Consider the following 19,776-nt stretch of genomic DNA (forward strand, 5'->3'; position numbering starts at 1 on the left):
GTCCAGTCTAAGCCCCTGCCAGTGGGTTCTCCCCAAAGACCACCTCCGTCCCTCCAAGTTTCATCCCATATTCACGCTCCAACCCCACGTGATTATCAACAGAGAACTCCATGCCACCTGCTTGATACAAAACCCAGTCAGTCAAAAAATATACACCCGCCATGAGGATGACCTCAAGGTGGCCTGTGACTGGCCAATACAGAACGGCAAGCTGGCACCCAACAAGCTCCCCATATGGATTACTAACGACACGCCGGTGACCCCGGGGATTGACAAAACACTTGCCAAGACCCCAAGCCACCCAATGACTACCACCTCTTCCCACCCCACAAGCCAACCCCCAATATCCAACCTTGGCCCACCCGCACACCCCTCCTCCTTGTCGTCAGTGTCTTCCTCCTCTAGCCTCCACCAGTACCGGCCGGATCCCATGTCAGAGCGTCTGCTGGCGAGAAATCTCCACCGGATCCGTTGCCGAGCCGGGTCCAAATCTCCCAGAGCCATCGCAATGCCCCGACGTTCGAACAGACCATCCCGTGCTCCCCAGCTTTATGGGTTTGGTCAGATTCTCCCAAGCACCCGCAGTCAAGCCGACTCTGAAAACGCCCCTCCTGCCCCCCAAAATATTGGAGTCATTGACACACCGCTGATGCCCTAATTAGGGTCAAGGGACGGCGCCTACATGCTCCCAACTAACCATCAAACGAAAAAACCCAGTCTATCCTACTTCACCAACCAACACATATTTCACCCCTCAACGTCTACTACGTGCCTCTCTTCTCGTTGTTCAGGGTATGTTCCAACTTCTATACATTCTTTCTTATAACCCTAACCCATTCTCTGAAATAAAGGTCCTACTAACCAGACCCGAGTTATTTCAAATAGTGAAATATTTCCCATTTTGTTCTCTTGGTACCAACCAACTTATTGAAGGACAAGGCACTTTAAACCATACCCAGGGGAAGCAAGTTCCACCAATCCACGGGCCACACAAAGAAGGAATTTGACTAAATGATCCCACTTTCCCACATAGTTAAGCCTTTTACGTTGTCCTTTGAAGTGTTTAGTACTGTTGCAAGAGTTATGGGATTTCTAGCTTTTTGACAGACTCACACCAATCCAAACTTTCCAAAGTCAACACTTCTGATAGTTCCAAGGTTGTGACACAATGCCTAACCAGTGGCTCATTTCAAAATGTCCCCAAAGGACGTCCTTAATCAAACAATTCTTTCAACCTCAATATCCTGGGGGAATTCCTTACTGAAAAAATCATTAAAAAGGAGATCTGCATGTCTGTAAATCTAAGGGATAATATTGTGCAGAGGACCTAGGTATTCCAGTTTATTTATTTCTTCTTTTATTGGTTTGTGTTTTTTACGGGCTTTTCTAACCACTAAAGGGAATATATGATATTGGGTCTACCAACGAATTTGAGTTGGCAGACCGAGCTAGTCCGTGAATGTAGGGTTGATCTGGAATGCCTTCTAAAAATTGGTCCAAGTCTGACTTGAAAGATGCTAACGGATCAACAAGGCCTACGTATTCCCTACGAATATTAGAGAGAAGCAAATTAAACAATGAAGCAGTCCGAGAAAGAAGAGATGTGGACTTCATTGTTCGAACTAGCCTGGATTCTCGAGGGCTTAAAGGTGCTCTCAAAACGCACATTAAGCCTCTACGGTCACTAGAATTGACCCTAAATCCTGGTTTGGGACAAAGCTCATGGATATTTTTTAAGATGTGCAGTATCAGGTCCCTTTCCTACCTTCTCTGAACACTGTACAGTCCCAACTTCTTTAGCCTCTCCCAATATGAGAGCTCTCTCAATCCTGTGATATTCCCAGTGAAACATTTTTGGACTTGCTCGACCTTTTGCAAGCCTGCTGAACGCATTGGAGCCCAAATGGGTGAAGCATATTCAAGATGTGGCTGGACGCTATCTCTGGACTTAAACGTGCGATATATCCAACCACACATTTGAAAAGCCTTACCCACCTTCAACTGGATATGCTCATCGAACTTTCCATTATTTTGGAGGACTACACCTACATCTTCCATAGATGAGACGTGCTTTACCTCCATTATCTACAAGTGGAGTATTTAAAGGAGTAGAACCAAATGTCATAAAGCGGAATTTCATTCCGTTCAGGGCCATATTACTCTCAGTTACCCAAAAGTAGATTCGATCTAAGTCCTTTGCAAGGCTACTAGAATCTTGCCCATTCCTACCAGAAACTAACTTTGTATCGTCAGCATAAGAAGAGAGAGTGCCAGTAGTACTAAGCTTTTGAAGCTGGGCAAAGAATATTATAAACAGGAGGGGCCCTAAGATCGAACCCTGGGGAACACCTGACTTGACATCATGTATGTCGCTAAGGGATCCCTCAACCTTAACCAATTGCTTCCTACCAGAAATGAAACTTTTCTACCAATTGAGAACCTTGCCTTGGATCCCAATGTCATGAAATCTATTCAACAAAAGCCCATGATCTACTTTATCAAAGGCCTTGGCAAAATCAAGATAGACAACATCAACTGATTCATGGCTCTCTAGTCCCTCAATAACCTGCTCTATATGATCAATCAGTTGGGTAACCGTGCTAAAATGTGCTCGGAACCCGTGCTGGCTAGGAGGAAGGACTTCATGAATATCAAGCAATTCAACAAGTTTGAACTTCATGATCTTCTCAAACACCTTCGCAATATTCGAAGGGAGAGAAATCGGTCTATAGTTACTGGGGAGCGACTTATCTCCCCCTTTAAAAATTGGAACAACATGAGTTAACTTTAGTGAAGATGGAAACTTGCCCTGATCCAAGATGCAATGCATTAAGTACGAGAAAACAGGAGCGAGAACCAGTGAGCATCTCATCAGAAACTGAGATGTCACGCCATCAGGACCAGGATAACTTGAAAGCCTCAAGTCCCTGATGGCCTCTAAAGCATCTTGATCTGTGACTACGCCATCATCTAAACGCTCTACTTGACTAACCTTGTCAGTCTCAACAGACTCATCTTCAGAGCAATGTGCTGTTGCTTCTGAACTCAGCGGGGTTGAAAACACACTGGAGAACTGATCTCCAAGCATGTTAGCCATAGTCTCTACATTGCTAATGGCTTCCCTATCAACCTCAAAAGGCCCAACAGAGTGTTTCATTTTTCTCTTAGAGTTCGCATAAAAGAAAAGAGCCTTCGGACTCAACCTTATCTCCTGAACTACTCCTTTGTTTTCCTTTTTCAACCGATCTGTCTCAATGGAGGCCATAATTCTACCTTGGATCAACTCCAACCCTCTTTGAAGGCTAGCCGCAGCTATTGGATTCAAATTCAGGCCGAAGTACATCGCTGAGTAAAATCGAAGTAAGAGCATGAAAGAAGAATGCCGATTGTGATCATCCAACATCATTTTCAAGAAGGGGTTCTCCAGGGCGATGGTGCAATGGTTGTTTGGAATGTCGCTGGGCCTTTTCTTATGAATGAGGATGATTGCTGACTCCATCAACTTGGGTGGAAAGAAAAAGGAATGGAGGGCGAAGCTGAAGATTTCTTGGAGGAGTGGCTGGGCTTGGGTCCGGACATGTGAAAGTTGGAAGGGAGAGACCCCCTGATGTTGATGGGGCTTTGCTCTTCATCTTCTTGAACGTCACGTCCATCTCAGGATCCGTGAAGGGTTTTAAAAGGGGATGGTGTTCTTCTAGGCAGCTCTGGACCTACTCCACTACTATTTCCAATGTTGATGCAAACAGTTCTTGTTGTTCCGTCGAGACATTAGCTGCTATTTTCGTGGCTTATCCACTTCACCGCTTATCCGCTTAACCCCCTCCAAGAACCAATTAAATTCTGCGTCGACCGAAATTTTCAACTCAGATTGGTTGAGGCATAAGGCAAAGCGGTCAAGCGGTCAAGGGGATAAGCCACGAAAATATCTGCTATTGATTCCCACACTTGACGGGATTTACATAGATAATTTTGACCCAAGCACTAGGTGGAAAAAAACTTGATAGCTCTCAAAGATGGAGAGCACCTAGTACATGGGCTTCAATTTCTTAGACCTATCTTAAGGCCTCCGGTTATAACCCTAAAAGGGCATACGAGTGATAGTTTGAGCTTCCTTTATTAGGGCCTCAAACAATCATCAAATGACTAAGGATACAAATTGCTAGCTACTTCTACTCCCCACGGTCCCAGATCAATCTCGGTTGTTTGGCATATACCTGGGCCAATCTTCAAGGCTAACTATCGTGCAAAATGTGGTCTCTATCCTAGTCTAAATGCGTCTATCAAAGTCGACCTCTACTCTAGAGTCTAACTACTGATTTCTACTACAAGAGTGATGAACTTCAAATACAGTTGAATGCAAATCACTTACTACCTCTACTCCCTATAATGCCAGAATGATCTTTGTCGTCTGGGAAATCTAGGCTACTTTTCAAGGCAAACTGTACACTTCAATATACTTCATTCATCGAAACACACCGCCTATCAGCTGCCTTGCTCGGGTAAGAAAACTGTGGGAATTGTTGGGGCAATGGAAAAGGGGATATTCACATATGAAATAATGGGTTAATAATTACTGCTTGATGTCTGGCAAGATGGTACAATGGAGATATCGGATGACGTCCACTCCACGGGATTGAAGGTCCACTAACAGAGTGACAAAGTGCTGTACTCGGAACTCGGAAGGTTCGGAACTTCCCAGGTCCTCTTGCTCTAGTGCACGGCTTCCTGGGTTTCTTACTCCCATACAATGACGATCTCTGTCCTTCCAAAAATTTCCCACTTCTTGGCACCACAACAATGGCAAAATCCCAGCATTTAGCAATGGCAGGTGGTTCCTCCTTGGAGAGGTTCAAACTCTGACTTCTCCCCTCGAGCTCCGAATTGCGACTTCTTTCCTCGATGAAGGGTGATGCATGACTCCCCTATCATCGGTCGGGGGTTCGCCCCATTGCGCTTGCTTGATGCCCCTTTTCCTTGCATTCACTGCACTGATTGGGTTTTCATCATTGCTTTACTTGTCCTGGCTTGATGCACCTTTGTTGCAGTGTCGGATGCAGCACTGTTAAGAAACCCAGTTACTGTTAAGAAGACCCAGTGTGTTGAGGGTGGGGCAGAATTTCCAGTTTGACCGGTGATTTATTTTCCATTGATCATCTCTTGTTTGTCAAGCAATCCAAGTTGGCGATAACGATGTTTTTCCCGGCAATGCAAGTTGGAGACAACGGTTTTCACCCCTCTGGGAAACGCTTGCCCAACCCTGTTTCGTGCAAACAATCTCTCTTTACTACAAATATTTGAATGCGCACGGAGCACTTGACAGTGGAGGAGGAATTTACTCACGGGAATTTCCGAGCTGGTGGCGGGCTTTTTGACACGTTTGTACAAGCCCGCCATCCTGGACGAGGCCGATGAAGGGACCAGGTTCTCCATAACCAACGTTTGGTTGGCTGACTCAGCACTCCTCAGAGACTTGTGATATGCAATTCTTGATATCGCATATAGCTCCCAAGTCTCTGGTGTTTGGCTTGTTTGGCACTTCGCAATTTTTGGAGCATTTGACCCCTCAGCTCTCAATGGCAGGGGCTGAACCACGGAGTCTTGAGTCCTTTGCACTGAGGAGGACTCTTTAAATACTTGCGAAATGCCTTGGGCCACTGTAGCTGGATTGGTCACAATCCTGGTGTTGATGGATAGCTGCAGGGCCTCAGGTTGAGCCACACACTTCTGTAGGATAGATGTGAGGTCCGAGACAAGATCATCTTAGTCTGTTGTTGGCTGATAGTAAACGCCAATGATGATGAAGCCTTGGGCATCCACGGCTATGTGATGAGGAGAGGACGAGAAAAGTATGGGCTCAAAGCATTTGGTAATATAGAGCCCCAACACACTGCTGGGCCGACCACGCCCAATGGGCTTCCTGGCATGAACTACGAAGCTCTGTTTGCTAGGAAAGCAATTCTAATGTTTCTCCTCGGTGACCCACGTCTTGGATAAGAAGGTGAAGGCATGTCCTCGGATCTTGTCGAGACACTGTCCAGCTCCAGCCACTTGCAGCATGTTCACCCTTGGAAGCGGCATTCTTGAGCCCAAAGGTCCATGACAGTTGAGGAACCAGGCCGACACTTGTTGATGCCCTCCTTTCCGCTTGATCCGCGGCCGATGCTGATTGCTTGCGATACCAAGTTATTCAATCCGACCTAGAAAAGAGAGATCACTATGGCCATTGAAGGGGGGAAAGGGAAGGAATGGTTGGGAAGAAGAAGAGAGTTGGAGGGTTAGAAGCTCACGTCCTGAAAAAGACGTGGGCCGAGGAATCTGGGAAGAGGAAGGATTGGAAGGGGAGGTGCACTGAACGGGGTATATCACAGATTCACGGGGGGCCACTGTTGGTGGGCGTGGCCCCACTCACTGATATCACAGTTGAAACTATTTTATCTACTTAAAACCATTAAAACAATACTATTGATGTGCGGAGTAAAAAAGGCACGTCCGCCATTCAAGTTTAATCATCTGGTTCAATACAGGGCTCTAGTACACATTTTCGGGAACCGCCCAAGCCCATCCGTGGCCACCTTTGGGCTCAAGTATGCCACTTCCAAGGCTTCACCTACTGGCTGGGGCTCTGTTTCATTCTTGCGTAGAAACTTCTATGTTGATGACGGTCTTAGTTGTGCCAACACCCCTGAGGAGACCATACATATTCTCCAAGACGCTTGCAACACCTTATCCTCCTTCAATATCCATCTCCACAAGATCATGTCGCGCTCACCGGACGTCTGGCATGCTTTCAATAAGAATTGTCTAGCGACCTTGACCAAGTCAGTTTCGAAAAGATGCCTTCTCAGAGAGCTCTTGGGGTCACTTGGGACGTAATCAATGATGCATTTTTAATCAAGACCGACCTTCCTCACCAACCTTTTACAAAGTGAGGTATTTTGACCATTATCAATTCTACATATGATCCCCTGGGCATAGTGAGCCCTGTTGTCTTGCAGGGGAGGCTAGTTCAATGTTTGATAATTGGCGATAAGTAAAAACCCGAAATTTGGGTCGAGGATGGGATGACGATTTACCAAGTCACTTCAAGACAGATTGGGAAGGTTGGCTTGACCCCTGGCAACACTTAGATAATGTCACCATTCCTTCAGGTTTGGCCCAATCATCGAACGCACTCTCCACTACTTCTGCTAAACGTCAAAAGACGCAATTGGCCATTGTAAGTATTTAAGAACACTTAGTGAGCACGGTATTATTTCTGTATCATTTGTGTGCGGAGATGCTAAGGTCGTCCCCTGTTGCGCTACGTCCATCCGCGACTGGAACTGTTTGGCCCTGGATGCGTCAGTGGCTGCCCAGCAGTTGTTGGAAGAACTCAATAAAAAATCGGAAAATGTGGTTTATTATAGCAACAGCCGGGTTGTCTTAGGCTAGTCCTAGCCATCGACTTGCATCTCTGGATCCTTTCATTGACACCAGTGGCCTGCTACGTGTTGGTGGGAAACTAAAAAGATCAAGCTTTCAGCTTGGAACTAAATGCCCCATTTTACTTCCAAAAAGGCACTCCGGATCGTCCATGCTTCTTCTCTATCATCACGCGTTTGTCAAACATCAAGGGAGGCATCTGACCCAAGGATCTCTGGCATATGCTGGTTATCACGTCAAACGAGCTTGCGGTCTAATTCAAGAACTCCTGCCTCAATGTGTCACATGTCAGAAACTTATGGTACATTTAGACGACCCCATTTTCAGCACATTTAAGTGACAAAGTTGTGATTCTCATCTCACATGCTGCCCCATTTACATGACAAAGGCAAGTTCCATCGTCTTTTAGTGTCTCGAAATGCTCAGGCAAGAAACAATTGACAATTGTATAAAACTACATAAAGAATTCATTGGAGACTTGATTTAGAATGAAACTGGAAACTTTGGACCTACCATATGTCAGCTTTTCATTTAGTTTCGTGCTATATCAATTATTTCAACCATTCAAGTGAAGAAACTTGGCACTCTGTAATTATTACGCTTCTGGTATGTTTTTAAGAGTGAGAAGTGGTCCACAAATCGACGCAATTTCCATGCAAAAAACAGGTTGTTAAATATTACAATTTGGTGTAGAAAGTGCACGATCAACATTCATAAGGAGCTGGCGCAGCTAAGCAGTTTAAGAGGCAGCGCAAACAAGGCAAGAATCTTCCCCCTAGGTGTCATGGATTCAAACCCTGGCGCCGGAAGTAACCCTTTTCAGTTCAGTCCCGTCTTTTGTTGAGAGCAGTTGCACTAGAGGGCTTGTCAGAGAAAAGTCACTCCAACCAAGCCACTTGAGACTTTGCTTTGAACACATTTTGGTAGTTGGGCTGCAGGGTGTCGGGCTGATTGACTTCTCTTGCGTTAATCAGTTTCAACCAGAGAAGACAAACGAGCCATCAACTCACTGGCTCCCTGAAATCGAAACTTGATTTCGAGAATCACGTAACTAAATGTGTTCAAAGCCGATCCCCGTCGCACACACCAGGTAGCCGCAAGGGAGCCAAAAAAAATCAGAAATTTCTTGAGAGTCATTTCTCTGACTAGCCCTCTAAGTTGCACGTTTTGTTGCTTTTGATCCTTTCGAACGGCCGGTCGGAGTGTGCTGTGTTGTGTTGTGTAAGTGGTAGCGTGGCTGCTTAAGGTAAGACACTTGTTCTCTAGCGTTCTCTTCTTCCTGTCACTAGTAGTTCAGTCTTATATCTTTTATTTTTATGTCCATGTCGTATTACACTTTTTTCGTCTGTCAATATTTTGTCCCAGTTCTAGATTATTTCGTGTATTTTTGATTTAAAGAGTATTTCATTATTGTTTGGTCTGTTAATTTCCAGTACTTGTAAATGTACTCGTTGATTTGTGACTTTCCTTGTTGTATTCTACGTGTTTAGTTTCGCATTTTCAGGGCAAAAATAGGTTCTAGAACCTGCTGTACAGCTGGTTCTCACTTGCACAGCCGGTTTCTCTCTCTTTTTCCCTCTTGGCTCTGTCTTCTTCTTTTCGTTTTTTTCACCTTTTACGAGGTGCTTTCAGAATCAAAATGCATTCCTTTCATAACTTTTTTAGTTTTCATGTTGGAAAAAAAACCATTTAACATTTCTCCACATAACCCCCCTGAATAGCAACGCACTTGTCATGTCGGTCATACCACTTCTGGAACGCCGTGACGAAGCTCTCCTTGGGGATGGTGGCCACTACCCGTTCCCAGGTCTTCTGAAAGCCCTGGCTGGTGATGGATTTGCCTGAGAGGGCTGGCTTTACTTTTGGGAAGAGGAAATAGTCAGCGGGGGCGAGATCTGGAGAATATGGTGCGTGTTCCATCACCGTGTACGAGTTAGCGGCCAAGAATTCCTTGACGACCTTGGCCGTGTGAACCGGGGCATTGTCCCAATGAAAAATGAACCCGTGCTCAGCTTTGATTGGTCTTTTCTTGACCAAAGCTTTCTGAAACCTGCCCAGGGTGTCCACAATGTAAACCGCGTTGACTTTGACGCCTTTTTCCACGTATCTTGTGTAGATCATCCCTTCTGAGTCGAAGAAGGCCAAAACCATAACGTGGTCTCTTGAGGCTTGCACACGGGCTTTAATCGGGCCTGGGGAGCCCTTCTTAAGGCACTGCTTGGACTGTTGCTTGGTCTTTGGGGTGTGCAGGGACACAGCGGACTCATCCATTGTAACAATCAGGTCAAGCCATCCATTCCCCTTCATTTCTACGTTAGTTTTAAACTTGGCCGACAACTCCACGCGACGCTCTTTTTGCTCGTCAGTCAGCAATTTCGGGACCCATCGGGCGGATTTCTTGACGAGGCTGAGGTCTTCGTGAATCATGGTGTAAATGGTGCCAATCGAGCAACCAAATGCTTGGGCCAATTCCTCAATGCCAACACACCAGTCTTCGTTGATGTCTTTACATGCCCACGGACTCAATAAAGTCCGGCGTCCTGGTTGTCCTCTTGGCATTGAACCGCCTCTGATCGTCGGCGTCCTGCCCGTCCACTACCTTCTTAATGATGATGAAAATAGCACGAATCTTCAGAGCATTGTCCGGATAGGCGGCATCCAGAATCTCTTTGATATCCTTTGCGTTCTTCCCTGCCTTTGCGAGGTCAACGGCAAAATCATGCACGCGAGTCATGTTCAATTTGGCACGGGTAGGGTCAACAGCCTTGGGGGGAATGATGATAGTATAACCCTGGTTAGTAGAAGCCGAAATTAAATTTAGCAATAACTTCTCAAAAATGGTCGCGAAACAATTATGTTTTTTTAGCAATCTAATGTCAGACCCATGGTTTAGAAATAAAAAGGCGAATGCATTTTGATTTTGAAAGAACCTTGTGCCTTCCTCTCGCATATTTCTAACGGTTTTTTTCCTTTAAACTGAGGGAAGCTTCCAGAATATTTCTCCATATTCTTGTCCAGGTTCCCAGTATTTCTGATTAGGATCCCTCAAATAGCCTTGCTTTCAATAGATATGGAAGCTTTGTTGAAGGGACTTTCTGAAGGGGCCAGGAACTGTCTAGAGCTGGTTTTGGAAGCGAAAACTCCGTCCTCCATTAATAAGCCTTTCATTATGGAAATCTTAATAGCTTAGGTTCGACACACCCAGCCACTGCTAGACTGTGGGATGAACCAGTCAAGTGTAGGCAAAAGGGACACAGGCACTGACACTCTTGATTTGATTCAAACGCTCCTTTTCAAAGAGGTCATAGCGGTCAAAGAGGGCATAGTAGAGAATGCTCTCGAAATTTGCGATGTTCATAAACAACAGAGATGCAAAAAGGCAGGGAAAGGGTGTAAATTGCCTCACCCAGAATGGTGTCCCAAACGCAGAGAGTTTGGCCTTATCAAGTTCCATAAGAAGGGCTGTTCCAAACAGAGATGTAGCTTATTTCACCCATTTATGTGCATGAGATCTTTGAGGCACAAGGTATGCCTCAATATCAAATGCACAAAGACCCATCTCAGGGGCACGAGGAGGAAGAGACAGCAGTTGTCTCAACCTCTTTGTCAAGTCTCTCAACAGACTTACCTCACTCCTTTCCTTTCCCCTTCCCTCTTTCCTTCTCATTGTTCCCTTCCCTCTCCTCCAATCACATCCTGAATTCCTTTAACCTCTCTTCTGCCCAAAATTTGCAGCCCTAATCATAGATTTCTAGACGCTGGATGTCGGACGACCGACCACTCGGTTGGCTAAACAGTACAATAAACCGGTTTGTAATCAATTCCCAGGAGACCATCCATTGTACTGTTTTACCAGCCGAGTGGTCGGTTGTCCGACATCCAGTGTCTAGAAATCTATGCCCTAATCCCCCCTCTGGTCGTCATGAGCCCAACGAATATTTTAGATCGTATGCTCAGGTGGCGGCCAGAGTTCTTTCTCCCACCCTCCTTTAACCTCTCTTCAAAGGTTTTCTCGTCCTCCGCCTAGGATGAGTTTAGTCCAAAGGCATGATATTTTAAGATTAGAAGGCCTAGTCAAAGATTTGAAAGCACTAGTCCATCAAAGGACCATCAGCCCGTAAAAGGGCTTTATCTGAATGCGCATTGTCTTATTTCCAAAAAGGATAGCACAAAGATCAAGGTTCTTGAGGAACTAGCTTTAGGTAGGAAGGTCTCGTTCATTTCCATGACAGAAACTTGGCTTCGACCAAGGGTCATAGATGAAGAGGTAGCAATGGCTGGTTTCAATTTAGTTCGATGTGATAGAGTACGCCCTGACAATCCCATTTTTCCGCATGGGGGAGTATGTCTATATGTTAGAAATGACTTGCACATTAGTCATGTAAAAATGTCGAATGGAGAAGTAGAGGTCTTAGTTTGTCATCTCCAAGGTTTTGATCTGTCCATTGAGACAATACATAGGCCCTCCTCTTGTTCAGTAAGCTTGTTCTTGTCAACTCTCAAATTCATAGGAACTTAGTTGGACTAGTTAGTTTGCTCAAAGGTTTTCTTTGTGGGGGACTTCAATTTTCCGTTTAGCATTGTAGAGTGGGAGGCTAGTCCAGATGGGTATATTCCCATTTCGAAATCGACATCTCAGTCGTTCGAAAAGCTGGAGGAATTTGCGATCTTGCGCAATCTCTCTCAGCATGTTGGTGTAGCCACTAGAGAGAATAGCGTTCTCGACTTTTTTTCCAATGACCCTGATCTGATCCAGTACGTCCATGTGACACCTAGTAATCTGTCAGATCATCATGATTTCGAGATAGGGTCGACCATTACTCTAAGACAGGTGTGCTCTAGAGTAAGACCAGCCAAAACGGTCGGTCTGGCTAAGTTCGTGTTCAAAGATGGGGATTGGCCGTTGATTATGGAAAGGTTAGGAGAGCTTGACCTCCTTTCAATGCTGAAAAAGGAATCATCCATTGCTGTAGCCTTAGACAAAACGATTCTAGATTTTGATGACGTCTGTTCTACTCTAGCAATCTCTGAATGTGTTCCACAGGGCGGGGCACAGTCTAAAATTCCCAAGTATTGGAAGAATTTGTTCAAAAAGAGCTGCAAACTAGGAGGAAGCCTTCAAGGCAATTTGAATCCAGTAGTTGTGGCTAGCCTTCAAAGAAAGTTGGAATTGATCCAAGGTAGAATTAAGGCCTCCATTGAGACAGATTAGTTGAAAAAGGAAAGCAAAGGAGTAGTTCAGGAGATAAGGTCGAACCCAAAGGGACTTTTCTCTTATGCAAACTCGAAGAGAAAGATGAAACACCCTGTAGGGCCTTTCGAGGTCGATGGGGAAGCCATAAACAATGTAGAGTTTGCCAACATACTTGGAGTTGAAGTCCAGAAATAGTATCACTCTGACAGCCAACTCTGTACAAGCCAATTGTTCAGCCGCATCTTGAATGTGCCTCGCCCATTTGGGCTCCAATTAGTTCAGCAGGTTTGCAAAAGCTCGAGCAGGTCTATTGATATTTTAACAGGAACATTGAAGGCATGAGAGAGTTCTCGTATTGGGAGAGGCTAAAAAGTCCGGGCCTATACAGTGCTCAGAGATGGTACGAAAGGTATCTGATACTATACAGTGTGGATTTTATAAGCTGTTACAGAATTTGCTTTGGCAAAAGTGACTATATGGCTGAACCATTTGCTTTCAAAATTGGTGCCCCAATTGCCTTAAGGTCAAAAACGAGCTTTCCCAATTGTGAATGAGCCAGAAATGTTGTGAAGAATAAATCATTTTCAACTCATGGTGATCAAATTATCAAAATTTTATGGATTTAATTTACATATCTTTCATTAGAAAATAGTAAATTTTCAAACATGAAGAGAGCCCCAAAATGATCAGTGAAACAATTGGTGGTTACCATCTTTTAATAGCCCCGGTCTTGCTGTATTCAATACGAGCTACCATTTTGCTCCCCTCGTCCATTTTTCTTAATTAATGGATTTGGCACCGTGAGTAGAGAAGATCCAATTCAGGCAGAATTTAAAAATATTTCGAGTCCACTTTGCGACTATTATACCAATGGTAATCTTAGCACAAACCCTATCGTACCTAAATTTGTAAAAACCGTCAGTTTAATGCTTTTTGAAGGTATGTGGGATTTGAGAGAGTTGATAAGCCCTCCTCACAAAAAAACCAAAAAATATTATCATGAGAGAGGTTGCTTTATTTTCCAGCATAAATTGTGTATCGTGGCAGAAAAAAGCACTTGACCAGAAGAAACGCATTACGAAGGACCGAGGAGGGATGTTTGATTACTTTGGTGATGGGGTGAATTGGCAATTGGGTAGGTAGGTAGAATTGAGGCGGGTGGATGGATGTAGAGGCTCGTTTAAAAATGCATCTTCATGCCAGGTGGAAAGGGCCTTGTTAATACACGTTGGGGAAAGTTGTCGATTGTGGATCATGCATGCATCAATACAAACGTTTTCTTGTTTCTTTTCCTCAATGTATTATTGAAGGTGGAATTCCTGTCCATCTTGGTGAAAACTCAATTATCTTATAAATTATGAATACTGCTGACTTTGAGAGTCGGTTACAATCATGTGCTCTATACAGCTCCAACCCCGTTGTTGTAATTTGAAAGTTCATTTATGGAATTTTGTTGAAATCAAAAGTGGACCTCATGAAATGATGGCCAAGAAGATTTGCCCGTCTTAGAATAAATAGGCCCAGTTTCGAAGAAATAAAAGAAGTACCTAAACTTGGATTCGACTTCACGGCATGCCAGCAGTTTTTTCCGAAGCAAAGACGGGATCAGGTAACTGGATCGATTAATCAAGATTGATTGGGTGAAATTGAAAATGGGGGAGCATGAAAAGGATAACAATAGTAGTAATTCAAATTGGTCAGGAGAGTGCTTAGTTATCTGAATTTTAAAATAAAGACCTTTTTTTTTGAAAACGGTTAATAACAAATGGGAGTCGACTGAATAATACGATTTGGTACTGGCGTGTTTAAGTGCTAGGATTCTCAACGTCCTCAACCTTTTCTTCCTTCTTGTCAGTGTCTCCGGATCCCGCTTCATCTACAGGAAAAGGCACTATCAGAATAATACTTTTACGTTCAGTATTTAAATCAGGCATTCAAAGAGGCGTTGCGACCAGGCCAATGATTTTTCATACCTTCGCCCTGCATGTCGGAGGTCCAGAGCGTAAGATTGTCCCGGAGCAGCTGCATGATGAGCGTCGAGTCCTTATAACTCTCTTCGGACAACGTGTCCAATTCTGCGATGGCATCATCAAATGCGGCTTTGGCCAAACGACACGCGCGGTCAGGTGAATTCAAAATCTCGTAATAGAACACTGAAAAGTTCAACGCCAAGCCCAGTCTGGAAGAACAAAGGAGTGCCGAGGGTGCAAAATATTCGTCTGTGATATAACATTTAAATGAATATGATGTTTGCAACAGACAACAGCCTACCGAATGGGGTGAGTGGTGGGGAGCTCTTGCATGGCGATATCGCTAGCCGCTTTGTAGGCCACCAACGAGTTTTCAGCCGCCTCTTTTCGATCGTTGGCGGTGGCAAATTCGGCCAAATACCGGTGGTAATCGCCTTTCATCTTGTAGTAAAACACCTTGGATTCGCCGGTGTCTGAGCAGGGAATAAGGTGCTTGTCCAAAACCACAAGAATGTCATTGCAAATGTCGCGCAGCTCTTTTTCCACCTGTTCAGATAGAAGAATCATGGATTTTCAATAAATAGGAGCATGGGGGTTCCCAATCCGTAGACTGGCCCCTCAGTCGGATAAGATGGTCGAGCGAGGTATTTCTTACCGCTTCTCGATAGGCGCGAATCATGGCCAATTTGTCTTCGGCCGCTTTGTTCTCTTCCTTCTGTTCGATGGAGGAGATGATCCGCCACGAGGCCCGACGAGCTCCGATCACGTTCTTGTAGGCCACTGACAGCAAGTTTCGCTCTTCCACCGTCAGTTCCACGTCCATGGAGGCCACCAATTTCATACAAGACACCATTTCTGGAGCACAGGAGAGAGACATCAATGGTAAGCTAAACGAACGATGGTCCGCCTCAGGGAAAATGGGCCACACGCTAGGCGATACAATGAGCTTCAGAGGAGACCCTTTTGTTGGCAATGGGTTCATCCCAGGGCGGTTTTGGGGGGTTTTGATGGGCGGGTGGGACGTTTTTTTTGCTTGATGGGTTTAATTGGGCTTTTTAATTGGACAGGTTTTATTAATTTTTAATCAAATATCAAAGCTAGACCCTTTTATTTCTTTGATTTTGAGCCAAAGACAACCAAACTGTTCCTAAAAAAAAGCACATATTTTGACATGCGATTTGTACCCAGTTGCACCTACTGCGGGTATCAGGTAGGCTCTTGAACGCACATTTTGATATGCGACTGGGTAAAATGTAGTACTATGGCATTTCAAAATTTGCGTTCACGAAACCACGTGGAGAAACCCCATTAAAGAGGCGATAGTTCAACAGCAGATGTAAAAAGTTTAGATAGTTGCCCCGGTGATTTGGGATTAGTGCATTAGTCAAAGAGCTGCAGCAAATAAGCCACTGCATTTGACACGCAATTTAAAAAAAACCGTGCAGGAAACCCAAAATTTACCTTTAGAGCATTAAAGATTGACCACCATAACTTCAAGCTTCCTACCATTCTTTCCATAAAATCAAGACTTTCCTCTTCAAGCTTCATTATCAATCAAATTAAGCCAAAGAAAGAGGAAGATGATCCGAAAATAATGGGAAAATTGGAAAGGATTTGCTACTAACCCGATCGTAAAAACTCGATCGTAAAAACCCGCCCATGAGCGGGGTTAAGGTGGTTTGGGGGTTTTTATCCAACGGGCGGGTTTTAGTCTACCTTGTGAGGGACTCAGGATCTCAAACCAGTCAGTCCTCCTAATCCGTCCTAAACACTATCATCCCAAGGGCATGGCCAGGATCTGGCTGAATATCACTAGTCAATACCCATTAGCCACTAGCTAACCTTCTGGAGGCGTACCTACCATCGTAGCGCTCGGCTTGTTCGGCCAATTTGGCTTTGTACACGCTGTCCTCGCGTTCAGTCATACTGACTGGCAGTGTGGTAAGGAGGGTGGATAGGTAGGTGTGGACACAAGTATCGAGCTCGAGGGCCGATGGAACGGGCGGCGTCACGAAATGGGTGGGCTCTCAATACCACCAGGACACCGAGTTAACAGACACACACACACGCAGCACGGCAATCAATTGCAGTTGAAGCCAACCAACGGACCAACCAAAAGGAGATTCAATCCAGCAAGCCAAGAGCCGGATGGATGATGATGATGATGATGTCCACACTCGGAGTGGGGAATCCGGCCAAACTCACGGAAGTGGGCTGCTCTGTGAAGGCTGGGATCGCGATGGAGGCGCGTAGGTAGGCGGAGACCAAGGGGCGCGCCAACTCGAACAAGAGAACACGGTTCAACACGGGCTGCGATGGCGGCAATCTCAGCAAGTCTGTGATAGCACGGGAGGGAGGGTGTGCGTTCGAGGAGGATCGAGAACCAACGAGTCACTCACTCACTCACTCACTCACTCACTCACTCACCATGGCAGCCACTGAGGCAAGCAGTCCCGCACAGTCTTCCTCTGTTAGCCATAGACAGTAGAGACCAAGCGAGGAGCGCCTAGACCCATGCTAGTTGCGGCCTCTACGCTTACAAGGGGAAAAGCGCCATCTATCGACCACATGACCAATTTGATGCCAGACGAACGTCAAGATTCACTTTAGTGGGACTAACTCGCATGCAGGTAATCTTGACTAACTTTACACGGCGTCGAAGGAGGGCGACGTGGCTATTGCAGCGGAAGAGTGCACGTGTGGTGTCAAAAGCGGGCAAGGCTGACAAACCAGTAAGGGAGAATGGGAGTGGCGGGGAACAGAGTAGAGTGTACAGCAGAGATTAACAAGTCTCTCAAGTGACCAGAAAAAGGAAGAAGTTGGTACCAAAAGAGATGAAAGTGGAGGTTCATCAGGTGGATACCTGAAAAGAGGAGATCAGTGAATTGTGGGACAGTAATTTGGGTGAATTACCATAAATCTTTTTGTGCAATGTTGGTACATGATTTGCAGGTGTAACCCATGAAATGATTTGCTCTTACTCACACGCTGCAACTCTCCCTAGATTGGGTGGATGATGGTAAAGACGAGGGAAAGTTGCTCTCTAACTTGTGATCATAGCAAAGAATCTAGCTCTAAACTCTTTGGTTTGTCCTCCCCTTTGCAAATTTCAGTTCAAGTTTAAATTGTTGTTTGCAGTACTGCTTACCTTGCCAGTGGAAATTATTACTTCAAATTTTGACTACACATCTAAATAAGCTACCAAGCCCAATAAGATAGGGCTAAAGAGCTGGCTTCATAGTGAATGTTCAAGCAGACACAAACCAGAATAGGGAATTTGCGTGCCATCACAAAGTCTCACTAAGTATCACAACAGAGGTTGGTCACTCTTCACCAAGCTGGCTGGTTACTCTGAACGGCTTGAATAGTACCCCTGGGGAGAAGCAGTGAGAGGGCAAACATGCACTTCCAGGCTAACAGCGCCGTTGCCTCCATGTGACGCCGGATAAAGTTAGTCAGGATTACCAGAATCAGGTAGGTCACAACTGCATCATTACTAAAAAAGAAACACAAACCAAAGGCTTTACAAAAAAAACACCACCACTTCAAGACATCATGCATGACTTAAAAAAATATTGAATTTTTTAAAGCCTCCAGCAGCAACTAACACCCCCAACATGGTTTGTTTTATTCTTGCTCAAAAGCAAAATTCAAATAGGTTATAGAGTAAAATGACGGCATTTCTGAGAATAAACTATTGCAGGATTAATCCTGTATGGCTGAATGTCATAACATTTCAATTTTATTCCCTATCAACGTATGTGGTGAAGACCTTTTCTGTGTTGACCAGATGGAACTTTTCCTTTTATAATTGAATGCATTCATAGATTTAAAGTCATTTCTTTGTCGTCTCACCCTAGTCTATTTGCAAGTAAGCTAATATCTCCACACTGGCTGACACCCCTTTCATTGTTTCCACTTTCAGATATCTGAGCTGGTAGGCAAGGACGTCTGCGAAAGTGAATTTTGATTAAAGACACTACTGATTTGACCAAATAGGCACTTTCCATGTTTTTTTGCTCATGTGATTAAAATTCTAGGATATTTGCTTGCTTGCCAATATTTAATCTTATTCAAATAAGTTCAGTGTTGTTAAACTGAACTGACTGTAACAGTGAATTAGTTTTGCATATTTTTGATTATTTTAAAGCTTCTAAGTCATTACAAACTTTTTACTTGCATTCAAAACTTGAATTTTGAGCCTCTGAGAACTTAAGAAGAGGCAAACCTGGACAAAGGAGCTATTTTTAATCTGTGACATATTAAAAAATATGTTTTTATGGCAAGCCTTATTTTCAGGGTGACCAAGACTTTATAATCATAAAATATTCCTAGCCTTGTTCTGCTCCATCAGGTTGTTCACTTTACATGTACTATTGTGGGAATCTTGCACACATGCTTGAAGGAGCAATCTGGAAGTGGAATATTTATCAGTCACAAACCAAAGGTGTGGGGATCAATCTGAATGAGACTGAATTGGGAATACTGAATCAAGAAAATGCCTGACGTGATATGCATGCCATTGAGAGTTGTAATGGTTTCTAAATGTTGCCAAAACTATTATTTTTCTGCAAATTTAAAGTGCAGGACTAGCTATTCTAAACAAAAACACAAGGAAGTGGCAGCATCAATTTTTATATTACTTTGTGTCCAACATTCAGGAATTAATCTAAAACTTGCTTTGCTGGTTCATTGGCACAAAGCAGCAAAAATGCAAGACTCTCTGACCTTCCAGCAAGGCAGAAAAGAGTTGGTGTGCCATGTTGTGATTCCAAGAAATACTCATTTTTTTCTGAGGAGTTCATTCATTCAATTGATGACTTGAAATGCAATGTGTTTGTGTGTTTGATGAAGTTGAAGTTGTACTGTGACACTTTGGATAAATATGCTTGGGGCTGAGTGTAGTTATGAGATCATTTTATTAGTAAATATACTCTGTTACTCAAGAAGTTTATTGTCACGTAAATAGATCATGGAAGAAAAGCACTCATTATGCAATCAGAACGGTTTTAATGTAGGAAAATTAATGTTATTGACTCCAAAAAAATTCTATAGCTATCCAGAGTGTACAACACATTGGTAAAAAACCATTGAAGAACAGACACTGGCTAATGTTGAGCAATTCCAGGAAATTCCCATTGAAGCCAAAGAACAAGCTTGTAGTAATTGTATTTATGTAACCAATAGTGA

The 19,776-nt window shown here is 44.2% G+C and overlaps 1 protein-coding gene across 2 annotated transcripts; it reads right to left on the reverse strand.

Moving 5' to 3' along the window:
• Positions 1-13,610: 13,610 nt before the first annotated feature.
• LOC131886413 (14-3-3 protein epsilon-like) lies at positions 13,611-17,064 on the reverse strand. Of its 2 annotated transcripts, none has more exons than XM_059234725.1 (5): positions 16,448-17,064; positions 15,242-15,441; positions 14,888-15,132; positions 14,590-14,795; positions 13,611-14,507 (listed from the first exon to the last, which is right to left on the reverse strand). In XM_059234725.1, exons 1-5 carry the CDS (start codon positions 16,509-16,511, stop codon positions 14,422-14,424), a joined length of 801 nt encoding a protein of 266 aa, XP_059090708.1. In that variant the 5' UTR covers positions 16,512-17,064; the 3' UTR covers positions 13,611-14,421. The 2 variants fall into 2 exon arrangements, with proteins under 2 accessions (XP_059090708.1, XP_059090709.1); XM_059234726.1 differs by having other exon boundaries at positions 13,611-14,492; positions 16,448-17,010.
• Positions 17,065-19,776: the final 2,712 nt, after the last annotated feature.

This window comes from Tigriopus californicus, chromosome 9, assembly GCF_007210705.1.
Source record: "Tigriopus californicus strain San Diego chromosome 9, Tcal_SD_v2.1, whole genome shotgun sequence".
Classification (NCBI taxonomy): domain Eukaryota; kingdom Metazoa; phylum Arthropoda; class Copepoda; order Harpacticoida; family Harpacticidae; genus Tigriopus; species Tigriopus californicus.

Excerpts from the sequence above, each read along its gene's own strand:
- LOC131886413 (XM_059234725.1), bottom strand. The coding sequence starts at position 16,511 with ATGACTGAACGCGAGGACAGCGTGTACAAAGCCAAATTGGCCGAACAA. Across the intron at positions 15,442-16,447 it reads ACAAGCCGAGCGCTACGATG|AAATGGTGTCTTGTATGAAA; the intron begins GTAGGTACGCCT and ends CCTGTGCTCCAG. Across the intron at positions 14,796-14,887 it reads CCCACCACTCACCCCATTCG|ACTGGGCTTGGCGTTGAACT; the intron begins GTAGGCTGTTGT and ends TTGTTCTTCCAG.